At 35.9% G+C, this 15,016-nt stretch overlaps 1 protein-coding gene across 5 annotated transcripts in view; it reads right to left on the bottom strand.

Moving 5' to 3' along the window:
• Positions 1–3,276: 3,276 nt before the first annotated feature.
• The window catches only part of CDH10 (cadherin 10), a 100,685-nt gene continuing 88,945 nt past the window's right edge, over positions 3,277–15,016 (bottom strand). For all 5 annotated transcript variants that reach the window (XM_032991949.2, XM_032991950.2, XM_042806785.1 and 2 more), the window contains 3 exons: positions 7,008–7,116; positions 4,888–5,139; positions 3,277–4,029 (listed from right to left, as the gene is read on the bottom strand). In XM_032991949.2, coding sequence (XP_032847840.1) covers positions 3,536–4,029; positions 4,888–5,139; positions 7,008–7,116 — 855 coding nt within the window. In that variant the 3' untranslated portion in view covers positions 3,277–3,535. The remainder of the gene's footprint in view (positions 4,030–4,887; positions 5,140–7,007; positions 7,117–15,016) is intronic.

Here is a 15,016-nt window from a genome sequence, read left to right as displayed (position 1 = left end):
GTGTTACACGCAGTTCAAGGACAAATGTTGGAAATGTGACACCTTGTAACAGTGAATGAGAGAAAAACATCTACATATGCAGGGCTGGCAGCTGGTGGGTATTGACCTGATGATATGCAGTATGAGGATTGTGTTGATTTAGCTGATTGCTTTATTCTCTGGGTTTTTTAAAGTCTGATTAGACAGTTTTTACCATCAACCTTTCCCTGAAGGCCTGTGAAATATTGCTATTTTTGTTGTTGTTAACATAAGATCATGTAGACACCTTGTTTCATAAAATTAATAAAAAAAAAAAAATAAAATGTTACAACAGACTCTAAAAACTCACCATTTCTTGGGGGTCCAGTGGCTGCAATAGTTTTGATATGTTTCTGTATTTTTAAACATTCATAAGGTCTATCTAGTAAGCCATTTGCTGGTTCCACTTGAAATGCAAAATTAATGTATTTTCTTTGTTTAGTATAGTCCTGTGGCAATTTTGTCAAAAGAAGGTATAGAAAATGCATTCACACTAAACAATATAAGGAGCTCGTTTACTATTTGTTACATCTTGTTAAGTGTCATGCACTTTCTTGTGGCTAGGCTTAGTAGGTACTACTTGGGAAGCCGGTATCCTTTTCACATTTCTCCACTTTGAATTGCCTGTGAGTTTCACTTTCCAATCCTCGCTATTGTAAGGGTGTAAGAAAGACATTGGGATAGTGCTCTTGCTGCCTTTCTTCTCCCTTTCCATGACATCTGATACTTAGGCTTTTATCTTTTACTATATGGCCTTCCATTTGAATAAGCTGTTACGATTCATCTGTGGCACATAATTGCACATTGTTAGTGGGCTATTCTGTGACTACAGGTAATATTAAGGACTGTAAGCAGATGCCTAACTCATCCAGTTACTAAAATAAATTAGATATGACAATGACTTATGACTTCCTGAATGCTTTTATATGATTTCTCTGCATAGGTGACTGCATGTTCCTATTCACACTTCCACTGGGATGAGATATTGTACAGTAAAATGGTAAATATTTGAACAGTTTAATATTATCTGCACAGTAACATCTATAGTGCTGAAATGTTGTTTTTTTGGTTTTTTTTTTTTTTTTTTGTTTTTTTTTTTTTTTTTTTTTTTTTCCTAAAATGTACTGGGAAATAAAAATCCAAAGATATGGCAAGGGGTAAAACAGATCTTCATTTATACTATTTCTATAATAATTTTAGTAGTATGTTTATGTTTATATACTTCCACTTTATATTTATATACTTCCACAATGTATACTAATATTTTATTTAATAAAACATACAGGATTAAATTCTAAATATTAGGTTTGGATTATGCTGAGCAATTATAAAGTAACTTCCTTAAATATAGTGATAGACAAATATTTCCATATCATTATCATTCAAAAATAAGTACTGTAATTCAAATCAAAATAATAAGTCTTATTTGACATTTGCTGATAAGTTTAAGGAGTGAAAGAAGTGTGTGTGTTTGGGTTTTCATTCTGGAAACAGAGATTCTTACTGAGTTATATGTAAAAGTGTTGGCTGGATCTGTCTAACCAAAATATTGTTTTTAACGGAGGTAAAAAAAAAAAAAAAAAGCTGTATTACAGCTTATTTTATCTTATATCCTCATATATACTCAGTTAAATATGTAGGGTGTCACTGATGTATTTAATGAATGAAATTTGTTTGTTTCTTCCTATTATATGCTGTTGAAGGGCAAATGGAGATTATAAAGGATAAAAAAATTAGATCCATTTCACTGGATAATCATAAAGAAGATCAGCTATTTCTACAGCCTGTAAGACTTCTACAAAGCTTTGTACTGCTGATTAGCTGTTTCTTAATATTCTCAGAATTATTTTCTATTAAGGAATATATAAAAACTCCTTACTTCATTAAATAATTATTGAGTGAAAATAAGAAAAATCCATAATCCTCACAGTTTCTTAATAGATCAAATAGTTTAATTTGATATCAAGTCAATAAAAATTTGGTCTCCATTGCACCAAAATAGCTTGCATAATGGCATTGTACTCAGCTTTCAACTTCATTGGTTTTAATAACTCCATTAAAGAGAAGAAATAACTGATCAAGTAAGAATGCAACATTGCACTTTCTGAATGTTTCAAAAATTCAATGCTTGTTGACTAAATGGATTTGTGTAATCTAAAGACTGAAAGAAAAAAAAAGACATCTTAAAATGTCTTCAGATACCTACTTTGTTTTGTGATAGCTAAAGTAGGATTTCTGTTACAGTTGGCTAGTTGCTCAGGTTTCTTTTTACTAGACTTTTCCAAGCTATCAGAAAGCTCAGTAAATTGGGTGTGGGGTGTGTTAGTTTTACTGACACTTTGTCAGCCTTCAGCCTGAGAGCTTTAAAGATTAGATTACCTTCAGATGGTTGCAGTACAACGCACACTGTTTTGTCATCAGATGATTTGCCTTTGGAAAAGGATGGTGCTTAAAAATCGTTGTTCAAACACCTTTTAACACTTTATCCATTGCAGGTACAGATCACCAATGATGATGCAATTATGGTTCAAAATGGAGAACTATAGAGCAAATAAACTCAGTTTCTGAAACACATTTTTTGTGTTTGGATGGATTAGTTGTACCACCATATTTTTAGTATAAGGTAATTCAAGTGGAGACAAAATAGTAAATCATCTTTCTAGAATAGAATATAATATAATTAGTTCAGCTCAAAAATAAATAAATAAATAAAATTCTCTTAAACATGACCACAGTAGGAAGTAGCACTTTTGAGCAAGCAAATAGGTCCATAACTTGATCCTCTCCCTGTGAGCACAAGTACTTCAAATTGTGTTAAATGTATGGAGAATACTGCAACATAGATGTACTAGTAGATTGCTGTCCTGTCATTGGAGAAACTTCATGTTCTCTTCAAGCCTGAAATTGATAGCCAGAACAGGCAGGCAAGCATCAAAATAGTTGTAAAACCTGGTTTATTTCTTAAAAATAAATACAAAAATATAAATATAAAACATTGGCAGATATAATTTGATGAAATGAAGTTGCACAAACTTTTTTTTTCAACCAGCTGCATATTACACTTATTAACACCACATGTACATTTTGTTTTAATTTTAATGTACAGAACAGGACATACTGGATTTTTCTTCTTTGCCATCTTAAAAGCTGCACTTGCAAGGATAGGACATGTACCTAACAGAAGCGACTTGTATATGAGGTTGCTTAAGGGATTATCACCCTGTTCAAATTTCTGAAGGTAAGGTATTGTTTATTTTTCTTACTAAAATGGACAACACTGAATTTCCATAGCTTTGGCTCTTGGAAGGTAATTAAATAAAATGCTGTATATATTCCAAGTGGCATCCTACTAGAAAGAATGAATGACATTAATGGACAAATTAAAAACAAATTTTAAAAGGAAACCGTTGTGCTGAGTGGCAGGAAAATCTTCCTGAATGTTAAATACTTTTGAGTGCAGAAGGTGTCTGTAAAATTACTTCCGCTCAAAGGAAACAAAAATGTAGCCTACTGTAGATTAAGAAGTGTCTTTGTCACTTTCTCCTCCACCATACATTTCAGCTAGCTTATTAAACCGAGGGCCCCATTCTCGTAGGTAATCATAGTTTTGGTCTCCTTCAGTGGTACCCGACTCTAAGGAGCTCAAGGATTCAGCTATTGAATCATTTCCTTCATAGGCATAGGTTGCAAGCGAGTCATACGGCGGTGCAGAAGGATCAGTATCGTGCTCTTTTAGCCTTTGGTTAATGAAATCTCGGACATCTGTGTTATCTGGTGCTGAGGGAGTCCTCCGTGGTACAAAGAACGTTTCAGGGATAATGTCTCGTCGAAGCTTCTTATCTTCGATAACTGCAGGATTCCTCAGTGTGCCAATATCAAAGGCTTGGGTGTCTTCCTCTCCACCACCTTCATCATTATAACTCACAATGTTGTCTCTGATGTCCTCTTTAGAGAGGATCAAAGGCTCCTTCTTTCGTTGCCTCTTTAGAGCAGCAAACAGCACCACTATAACTTAAAGAGAGAAGCAAAGGATTGGTAAAGGTCTCTAACAGTTTCTTAGTACCAAATCCACCAGGTACAAAAGGTTTATATCAGCTACATTTCAGCAATTCATTTCTGTCTGATAAATGGATAAACATCTCCATCTGTATTACAGTAGCACAGTAAGATCTATATCAAAACGTGCTCTTCTGCATACACACTGTGCACTTTGCTTTACAGAATCATGAGACTGTCTACATGCTCCTTCTGTAACTTTAATGAGTTTTAACATAGCCAGGTATACTCTAAAGATATCTTCCCCTTTTTAAGCTCAAAGTATACTGTTAAAAACTGGTTTTGAGGTGAGTTATAGGTCATTAGTAATATTCTGAAAACCACAAAATAGAGGTTTAACAAAAGTGACATTTTTTTATTACGGTACAGAAATCTCTGGATAAACAGAGTTTTATTATAGTAAAAATACTATTTACTGCCATATTCTGTGTGAAATATGTACAGCATGTTGACATCAGATAGTTATTTAAATAAAAAAGAGACATTACCTCAAAAAAAATTTTAAACTAAAGAAAGTGATTTTTGATTGTGTTATTCCTTCTCTCTGATCTTTTTTTTTGGCCAATTTAAGAACAAAAATGAGCTTCCTGTTGCACACTGATAGTTTTAACAGTCTGGGACTTGAATTCTTATTTACAGTGTCCAATTCCCAGACAAATGGGGTTTGCCTTTTTTATTTTTTCTTTTAAGTTGCAGTTGAATTCTTCTTGCAAAACGCATGATCATTAATTTTATCAACCTGCATAGTTTTGTAAAATGAGTCAGGCCTGAAGCATTTATTCATAGGGGGAAAGATGCACTCCTTTTTCTTACCCAGCAGGATAATGATGCAGAGGAGAATGGCAACCAGTGCCCCTGTGCTGAGGCCAGCAGGGAGGAGCAAGGCCTCGGCGTTGCAGGACTGCATGTTCCCCCGGCTGTCACAGGCACACACTCGAATGGTCAGCGTGCCAGTGCTGCTCTGGATAGGGTAGTCATTGTCTGATATCACCACTGGTAGAAGGTAAGTACTTATTTCATGTCGACTAAAGCCATTCCTTCTTGTCAAAATTCTGGCAGTGTTATCTAGATTGATTAAAATATACTGTTGTAGAGTATATGAATATAAAATGTATCATTTATAGTACATGCAAACCATCATATTTTACATCACTAGTAGCATTTTGAAGCTGTTCCTGATATCACAGTGATATGTCTCTCCTGATAATGACATTTCCATTTGGTTAGAAAGCTATTCAGAATATTTTATGTATATCTGGCCCACTTCTCTGTGCTTCAGCACCATCTTCGAGGGTGATTTGAAAAGAGGATTTCTCAAAGCCTAAAATGTTCTGTAGATTAATGTATGCAGTGCATGACACAGTTCCAGTTCTGGGCTGAAGCCCTGAAATGAAGTGGCCAACTGAGAAAAAATAACCTTCCACTTCATGCTGTTTAACAAGCACTCTGTTCTGAAAGATTCTTCCTATGGACTTTTTGTGACAACACTCATGGGAATGCTATCTGTAAACTCAGTATGAGATTTTCCACACCAAAACACTTTCAACATACTGTAGATCAACGAATTATGTACCTTAGCACATGAAGTAGATTTTTTTGGGTAAAAATTGTCTTAGGAATCCAGAAAATGTGAAACACAGTAGGTATCCCTGCACAGTTTTGAGAAGTGAATTTACTAACCTGTATTTGTAACAGATAAATCTTAGTTGTATGCAGTATATTTCAGCATCAAAAGCTGTTCACTGAGTGGTGGGAAGGGAAGGGAAGGGAAGGGAAGGCAAGGCAAGGCAAGGCAAGGCAAGGCAAGGCAAGGCAAGGCAAGGCAAGGCAAGGCAAGGGAAGGCAAGGGGAAGGCAATGGGAAGGCAAGGGAAGGCAAGGTGAGGCAAAGGGACAGACTATTTCTTCTATAGTCTGGGCTACAACACTAGAGTGTGAGCCAGCACTACAGTTGCTAACTTTTTCGTCCAAATAAGAGAAAATACAGATTTAGTCTCCACTAGAAGGAAAATTTAATTTTCATCATACTTGTGGATCTTTTGAGGGAAGTATTTATCTATCTTGTCAGGCAACTTCAGGCTGAATTAAAATAACCCATGTGCAAAAACAAAGAAAATAATTACAGATAGAAAAGAAATAGCAGAGTCTGTACCTCTATTTGCTCAAGATCTAGTCACCAGGATATAATTTTGCTTAAAATATTAAATAATTTTTTCATAGCCTCTGTGATGTGAAACAGAAAGTTTTCCTTTATTGCATCTCTTCACTGGTTTTGGGTATCTGTATGCTATTTGTGTTCATTCAACATCACAAACTATGCGTCTGATGGATCTTTGAATACCTCTGCTGCTGGGGATTTTATAAGGTACCCAAACAATTCGATTTTAATTCTTGACTTTCCTTACTGTTAGAATTTTTTCTCTATCTAAGGCAAAATTCTTCATGTTGTTTGCAGCCTATTAATTCCTGAATTCTTCATCAGGGCAAGAGGGATAGTCCCATTGCCTTTATGTCTCTAGCAAATTTGATGGCTGATACCATGTCCCCCCTCATTTATTTCTTCTGTAATTTAGAGCCCTCTCAGTCATACTGATAAAATTAAATATCTGAACTTGTAAGGTGAAGCCATTTTTAAAACTTTTTTTATCCTTCAGTCAAACATTTCATATGGCTACTCACCTCAAACCCCTACACTTCTGATTTTCATTATAATTTGTTTTATTACATTTTTGCCATGCTCATTTTTGCCCCTTTATACAGATAAAAATGTAGAAGTCCTGAACCACAAACATTCAGGTTAAATTATGATTCTTGCTAGCAGTAGTCTCGATGTCATCTCTACATACTGATAGACATCAAAAGCAAATATATTTCAGGAATGTATGCCAGACAGCAAAGATACCACTCCTTCCCTGGAACAGGCATGAATTTTACCTTCATTATCCTGAACAGTGAAGTTAGGGTTAACAGCAGCTAAACTGAAGAAAAATTTTTGTCCACCAAGAGGGTCATCTTTGTCTATGGCACTTATGGTTTGAATAAGCTGCAGGGAAAAAAGCAAGCAAACAAACAACAAAAAAACCCAAATACACCTAGGTTTTTGATACAGTTGTCTGATTACTTTAAGAAGACAACTTCATATTCAAACTATACACATAGTGACTTAATAACTTACTTAATCTGTAGAACATACTAACTGAACAAATGTTAAACAAGCATATCGTATAAATGTTTCCAACAGCATCCATGCACGTTTCATGTGGTGGCACACGTACACATATAAAATGGACAGCTCCCATTTTAGTCCTCCTCTGTTTGTTTTTTTCAATGCGTATTTATATATTTTTCTAACTATATAGAAGACAAAACTTGCCAAAAATAGTTTTATCTGTAGCCTAGGTTATTTTTAATCTTAATCTCTGAGCCATCATTTTAAATTAAAATCAACACCTAAAACAGGAATTCAGATGATGTTTTATATTTTTGATGTAAAAATGGTATTTTATCAAATAGATGTTTCTGATAAGGAAGTTAAAGTTTCAAATTAAATTTCAAAATAAAAACATAGGTTTCTAAACCAAGATTTTTTTATTTATTGGTATAGCAAAATACACCAATAAAATTCCTGAGATTAAAATGCCAGTTAGATTAATATATATATTTAAACTCTTGCAAAACACTGTAGTATACTCTACAGATGTGTCCCCTCAGTGTGGGATGAGAATGTGGTGTCACAGTTCTCAGAGTAAACTGCATCAGGTCAGTTCAATACTTGGATTGAGCGCTTTCTGCAGTGCTTACAAAAAAGTTTTTATATTTTTTGGGCAAGTAATGGCAAGCCCTTTATCAGCATTTGTTTACCTGTCAGGTAAATAAATGTGTGGCTTTTTTTTTTCTGAAGTTTCTATACCTAAGGGTGGCAAATGTCATTTTCCAAACAAAATACTATTTTTGACATATTTATTGCTTTATTTCAGAGTGGGTGTTTTTAATACCATAGCAATAAAAACTGTACCTATAGCTGAAATTTTGTGCATGCATGTGTAATGTTCAGTTATGTTCTTAAGTTTAACTTCCAAAAATAGGTTACTCTAGAGCCTAGGTCATTTTTTATTCTATGATTTATTTAAATCAGTGTTTTTTCAAGCATGGAATTACATCTAATTTTTTGACACTCTCCTTCCTCGTGGCATACTTGTTAAACCCTCTCCTTTTCCTCTTCCAGTTCTTCCAAACACAGACATTTCTTTTCATATCACAGCTTTTGTTGGGACTGATCATCTTTAACATCAGCAATTGCAATGTACTCCTATTTGCCTTAACAGATGCATAATTCACCCCCAACTTCCCTCTTGTCCATTCAGAATACAGTAATAAATTTATTTATGAGGCAAGGATTTAATTTATTTTAATGCAGCAGCTTGCTTATTTTCTCAACTGGAGTTTTGTCTTTAAATTTGTTTTCTCACACAAACATTCAATAACCTACTAGATGAACAAAACAGACAGTACAAGAATATTATTTGTTTTTAAAGAATTAAACTTTTAATTATTTAGTGAGCAATTAGCAAACAAATCTTTAGGGATTTGCCAAATTAAGTCAAGAAAACAGTAGTATATGTACCAGTACTTCACAACAGGATACCATGAATGTAGTCAGTTTTTGGTGTTAAACTGATGGAAATCAACTCCTCCACTTCTGTGTGTGCATACTCATAGTTTAAAATGGGTGTGTAGAATTTTTTATAGCCTAAAATCTTTAATGGTTTACAGGGATTATGCACCTACTATGCCACTACGTACCACTGTCCTTTAGCAGAGCAACAGACAGCAAGAAAAGATCGCCTATTATCTCCATTATTCATAATTTGTTGTAGGAATTGAAGTTCTCTGAGAACTTCTCTGTTCAAATACTGACCATGTTTACCCTTATGATAATTTTTGTAAAGCAAATTCAGCTAATTTGCTTACATAGGAAACAAAAAAAACTTGTGTTTTCTTGTTGCAAGCATCATTCCGATATTAAAATGTAAGGATAATTTTAAAAAATCCAGCAAACATTTGGCTGACTAAATATTACGCAGTTTCAAGTTACTTGCTGTTTAATAGTTTCATAAGTGATCTGGATGATGGGATCAAATATACCCTGATGAAGTTTGCAGATGATACCAAACTGAGTGGGGAAATGGATAATTCAGAAGGGAGAACCTCCCTGCAGGAAGATCTGGATAGGCTGGAGTAGGCTAACAAGAACCTTATGAAGTTCAACAAGGACCAATGTAAGGTCTTGCAATGGGGTAAACATAATCCAGGAGTGCAGCACAGGCTGGTATCTACCTGGCTGGGGAGTAGCTCTGTAGAAAGGGTCCTGGCAGTCCTGGTGTAAAACCAAGCTCAATATTAGTGAGCAGTGTGCTACAGTGGCAAAGCACATCAGCAGGATGCTGGGTTGCATCAACAAGGGCATCACCGGCAGAGACAAAGTCGTCATTATCCCACTCTACTAAGCACTTGTCAGGCCTCACCCGGAATATTGTGTTCAGTTTTGGTCCCCTCTATACAGGTGGGCAGGCTGGAGAGGGTCCAGAGGAGGGCCACAAAGATGATTAAGTGTCTGAGAAGTGTGCCACATGAGGAAGGGCTAAGAGAACTGGGTTTGTTCAGTCTTGAGAAGAGAAGGCTTAGGGAAGACCTTACCACCATGTTCCAGTATTTAAAGAGTGGCTACAGAGATGATGGAGACTCCCTTTTTTACGAGGAATCACATGGAAAAGATGAGAGCTAAAGGGTAAAATTCCCTGGGGAGGTTCTGACTGGACACAAGAGGAAACTGTTTCACAGTGAGAACAATCAGCCACTAGAATAATCTCCCCAGGGAAGTGGTGGATTCCCCAACATTGGACACTTTTAAGATTCATCTAGAAAGGCTGCTGGGCCATCTTGTCTAGACCGGGCTTTTGCCAAGAATTGTTGGAGCAGATAATACTTTAAGTCCTTTCCAACCTCGCATTCTATGATTCTATGTTTCTTTAAAAGGCAAAGTTTTAATGATGATCCCAGTGAAACAATGTGTTTAGATACACTGTCATATTTGCAGCACCTCTAGATTAAAATGCAAAACACATCACAAACAAAAACATTATTTGCTTTGCTATTCTCAGTTGGAACCTAATCTTTGTAAATTTTTTTTTTTTTTTTCTTTTTTTTGCAAGTAAGGGTATTACTGGAAATTCACACTGGAAGTGCATTACTAGCTCCTTTTCAAATGAGGCCATGTATATATTCCAACAGATCAAGTGACAGATTATCAGGAGATGGCTAGTTGTCTGAAGAAGTTTAGAAGTTATCAATACTATTCCAAACATGGAAATCTAAGAAGACTTTTGCTTCCCTGGAATTGTCATAAAATTATTCTCCATAGCCTTTATAGCTACAGCAGTTATATTGGTAATTGTACTGACACAAAACAGTAGTTATAATCTAAGGGGGTTATTATATGACGTTACATATACCAGTATATATATGATACTTGTACAAACTTATTTAATGTTGGAATTTTGACAAGAGATAAGCTTAGTTAGTATTCCTTTGCTCTAGGCAATGTGTCCAAAAGCATATCAGTGTTAGTCCTGCTTTTAAATCCTGTATAAAGAACAGAAAATATAATGTGCTATTAAGAAAAAAACCCACAACTATTTAGAAACCCTGTATTGATTTGCATTACAAAACCAATCTCTTAGCAGAGTAAAACAAAGTAAAAATTTGAGAGTTTTAGAAAAAAATAAGGCATGAAGAAAACTATGATACTACTAAAAACACTGGAAGGTATAAGATCTATGGAAATATACTGAAGAAACTAAAGAATAAATCAGAAGAGATGGAAAAGGAAGAGAAAAAAAAAATATTCAAGTAAATTGACCACAAATTGTAGTATGACAAAAGAAATGAGGTAGATGCAAAAAAAGTTATAAAGTAACACTTAAGAATCAAGTAATAAAAGAAAGTTCTAGAAATACATCTAAAAAAAAGGGAGGGAAAATTGAATGCTAGAAAATGAAACCACAAGGAATTTAGTTTTCCAATAGATATGTATCTTAGTTATTTTTTCAATAAAAGGAATAATGATTAGAAAGACAACTGGTGAATATAATAAGGAAATGGCTGGAAATATAAAGATATGAAAAAACATGTTTAAGTAAGGTTACAGTGGGAAGAATATCCCTGATAAAGCTTTTTATATGGGTCAAATGAGTTGACAAGATGAAGAGCAACATATAAAGAATTGGTTCAAGAAACCTTGTTTATTTATATAATTTAGGCTGAGCTAAAATATAGGGGAAAAAAAAAAAAAAAAAAAGAATAAATCATTCATATTTTAAAATGTCACTGAAAGAGAATCCGTGATGAGCTAGACTGATTTAAATAACATTGAGACATGTGAAAAGGGAGTGGGCATGTACAGATTTGGTAAAATGAAGGCTAATAACAGCAAAATTGTAACAAGCATGGTTGGAGACCCAAACAGACGAAATACAATTTTCCTTATTACTTTTGAGGCTTTGAAAGCTGCAGGGAAACATGCAGTTTACCAACTTTCTATGTCTGGCTCAGGCAGGTAGTCCTTCAGGGAAAGGACATGATATTTGAAAAGACCAGAACGCCACTAGGCACCCATGAAGGTATAGGTCTGCTAATGCAAGGGCTATGTGATTTGGTATGTTTGTTACTCAGTATTTTTAAATTTCATGCATATAAGCCCCCCAGACACACACATATATATGTATTACAATGACCAGAGTAGAAGATGGTGGATGGCCGAAAAGAAATAAAAAGAAGCAGTTTCCCATTGAAACATCACAACATACTTGTGCCAGCTGCAGGTGCCCAGGTGCTGGTGGCAGCAGCAGCAGCAGCGAGGGGGCTGCGGGGTCGGCCCCTGCGAGGAGCGGCCGGGGCTGCCCCGCGCCGGACACAGCCGGTTCCAGCCGGCTCCAACGGCCCCACCGCAGGGCACGGCTGAGCCCCTCAGCTGAGATGGCGGCGCCTCGGGGAAAGCCTGGGTAAGGACGGGCAAAACGCTGCCCGGCAGCCAGGGCTGAGGGGAACAGGGGGAGAAACAGCCCTGCGAGCCCCAAGGGGAGAGCGGGAGGAGGGCAGGAGGTGCTCGAGGAGCCCCCCCCCCCCGGCAGAGAGAGACCCCCTGGGGCAGGTGTTTCCCTGCGGCCCCGGGAGAGGCCCCGGGCTGGAACAGATTTACCCTGAAGGACTGCAGCCCATGGGGAATACCCACACTGAAGCAGGGAAGAGTGTGAGAAGGAAGGAGCAGAAGAGAGGGGGAAGTAGTTGAGTCAGGAATGAAGGGGTGCAGGTGAACCTGGGAAGAACAGGGGATGGAGAGGTGTTTTAATTCTTTTGTCTTTGTTTCTCACCATCCTACCTTATTTTTAACTGGCAGTAAATTAAATTATTTTTCCCCAAGTTGTCTGTTTTGTCAGTGATGGTATTTGGTAAGTGATCTCCCTGTCTTTGTCTCAACCCATTTTCTCTTCCATCTTATTTTCACTCCCTGTTCTGTTGAGGAGGGAGGGAGTGGCTGAGTGAGCACCTAGCTGCTGTCCAAGGTCAACTCATGCCTTCCCTTCTTTTGCAGATCATTTACAAAGGGAGAAGGGCCTCTCTTCTGACCGTTACTATAGGGAAAATGAATATGTAGAAAAAATATACTCAGCTTCCATGAAAAATTGCTCTAAAGTAGGACTGCCTTCCGCTTTCTACACTGATTCCTGCCCTTTAATTAGAGGACCTTTGGAGGCTGGGTCCTGAGCTGCCAGATGCCAGATGTGTGGCAGCTGGGAACTGTCAAAACCAGTGGGAATCCATCTGCCCAGATGCCCAGCTCCTGGCTATTCTCACCTTTGTGTGGAGGATAGCTGAAATTCTTTGTGTACAGGGCTGCAGCAGTCCAAGCATTTCGCTCCATTTTTCCCTTCAACTCCTGCTGAGTCACCCTTGTATAGCTCACATGAATGCTTCCATCTCCTTTATGCCATCACACCAAGACTGCCTTCATTTTGGGGGGGTTTGAAAGGATAACAACTATCAAAATGGCATTCTGCCACAGGTGCTGCTTGTTTGTAGCTTGAGCTTTTTGGAACAGGCTATTCCCATTGTTTGGAAGGTTATGCTATGATCTGACATCAGCAGTGACAGCAAGCAGGAAAACAATCACAGGCCCTTTGAGTCACTCAGACTCCAAAAATCACATTTCATAAAAAATACTCTCCCCCTCTTTCTATATATATGCATATATGTGTATATATATGTATATGTATATACACACATACATACATCATATATTATACATTATATTTTATATCTAGTGTGTCTCTATATATGTATATGTATTTGTATATATCTATTTTATATATAGTTCTATATAAATTAAGAAACTGGAAATTTTAAGGGAAAGTAAAGAAACTGGAAAACTACAATATTCATTAAAATGTTTGTCAGTAGGAGATAAGAAATATTTAAATGAACACCACAGAATTTGTGAGTGATGAAATATCCTAATAGTTTCAGTGATATAATGGAAGCTTTAAATTTGATCATGGATCAAACGTTATTATGATAAACTTGAACAAGAATTAACATAAATGTGGGAGGAATCAAACTTAGAGAACCATGTTCAGTACAGATTCAATCTCTCAGGATGGACCGAATTCCAAAATAACAAGTCTTACTTATGATCTGCCAGTGAGAAAGAGGAATGTAATTACGTTCAAATGGATTATTCATGTTATACTGCACTACATTTTTTTCTCTTCCTTTTAATTATTTTCTTTAAATGATCATTTGCAACTCAGAATTTTTAAAATAAAAATTGCATTTAAAACCTTTGTAATAAGCTTGACACTTTTTTCTGATAAAAGAGACACTACTGAACTCTATAAAAATTTAGATATACATTTATGAATATGTATACACTTATTTAGCTTCTCATCTATTAGTTACAAATGTGTAGTGTGGGTTTTTTCAACTTTTTAACTGACAGCTTTTTCTGAATGTGAACAGAAAAACAGTGTAATGCAGAAATAACTTTTATATTTACTTTTAAACTATACTGACCTCAATATTCTAGAGAGTTCAGAATATTCCTCAAAATATGTTTACATGAAAATATAACTGTTCTATTAAGCATCTCCTGTACCCTCCAGAGTTTGTATCTTGGACAGAACTGATTCTAAATCCTCAAACAAAATAAGATTTATAGATTAGTGCATTTAGAATTATTTTTTTTTTTTTTTTACCCAGGGTCTTTTTTTGTGAAACTGGAAGAGGCAATTCAGTGCTCTACTTTTTCATTTCTTAATTCTTATCTCATATTGAAAATTATTAAAATATTTTTTTAGCATTTATAGAAGACATTGAAACTGTCAGAAATCCTACTTGTTTAACCAGTGGTTTGTATTTATCTAACAGCTTGAATTATAACTCTTGTAGCAGACAAATGCTCTTGCTCAGTACCTTTAGATATTTTATGCATTATAAATTTGGGCCTTAAATCCTCTGTTCTAGTTTCCAGCTGATGTTATTTTTAAAGAAGAATGGCAACTTGATTGTGAAATTTGTAATACAACCTGTATGGCATACCTGTAGGACTCAAACAGTTAAGGCAAGCTGGCACTTCTCCCACATTCTATTCAAAGGTGCTAAAATGATTGCACTGAGGTACTACTGCTACCATTTTAAAGGATGTATTATTGGCTTACTGTGCTTTGGGACATGCTGTGCTGTAATAGGAAAACAGTTTTTTAACAGTTCTAATAAGCGGTTGGCTGTTAGGAACTAGATATTAAGCAGTACAGTCATTTCACTGAAATTGAAGTACACGTTCTGTAGCTTCTAAAACGTGAACCAAAATATTAGGTTACCAGCTCAAA

Source organism: Tyto alba, unplaced genomic scaffold (genome assembly GCF_018691265.1).
Source record: "Tyto alba isolate M040663 unplaced genomic scaffold, T.alba_DEE_v4.0 Super-Scaffold_48, whole genome shotgun sequence".
In the NCBI taxonomy this organism is placed as follows: domain Eukaryota; kingdom Metazoa; phylum Chordata; class Aves; order Strigiformes; family Tytonidae; genus Tyto; species Tyto alba.
Note: the sequence above shows the minus strand (reverse complement) of the source record. Positions and strands in the feature narration are given on the sequence as shown.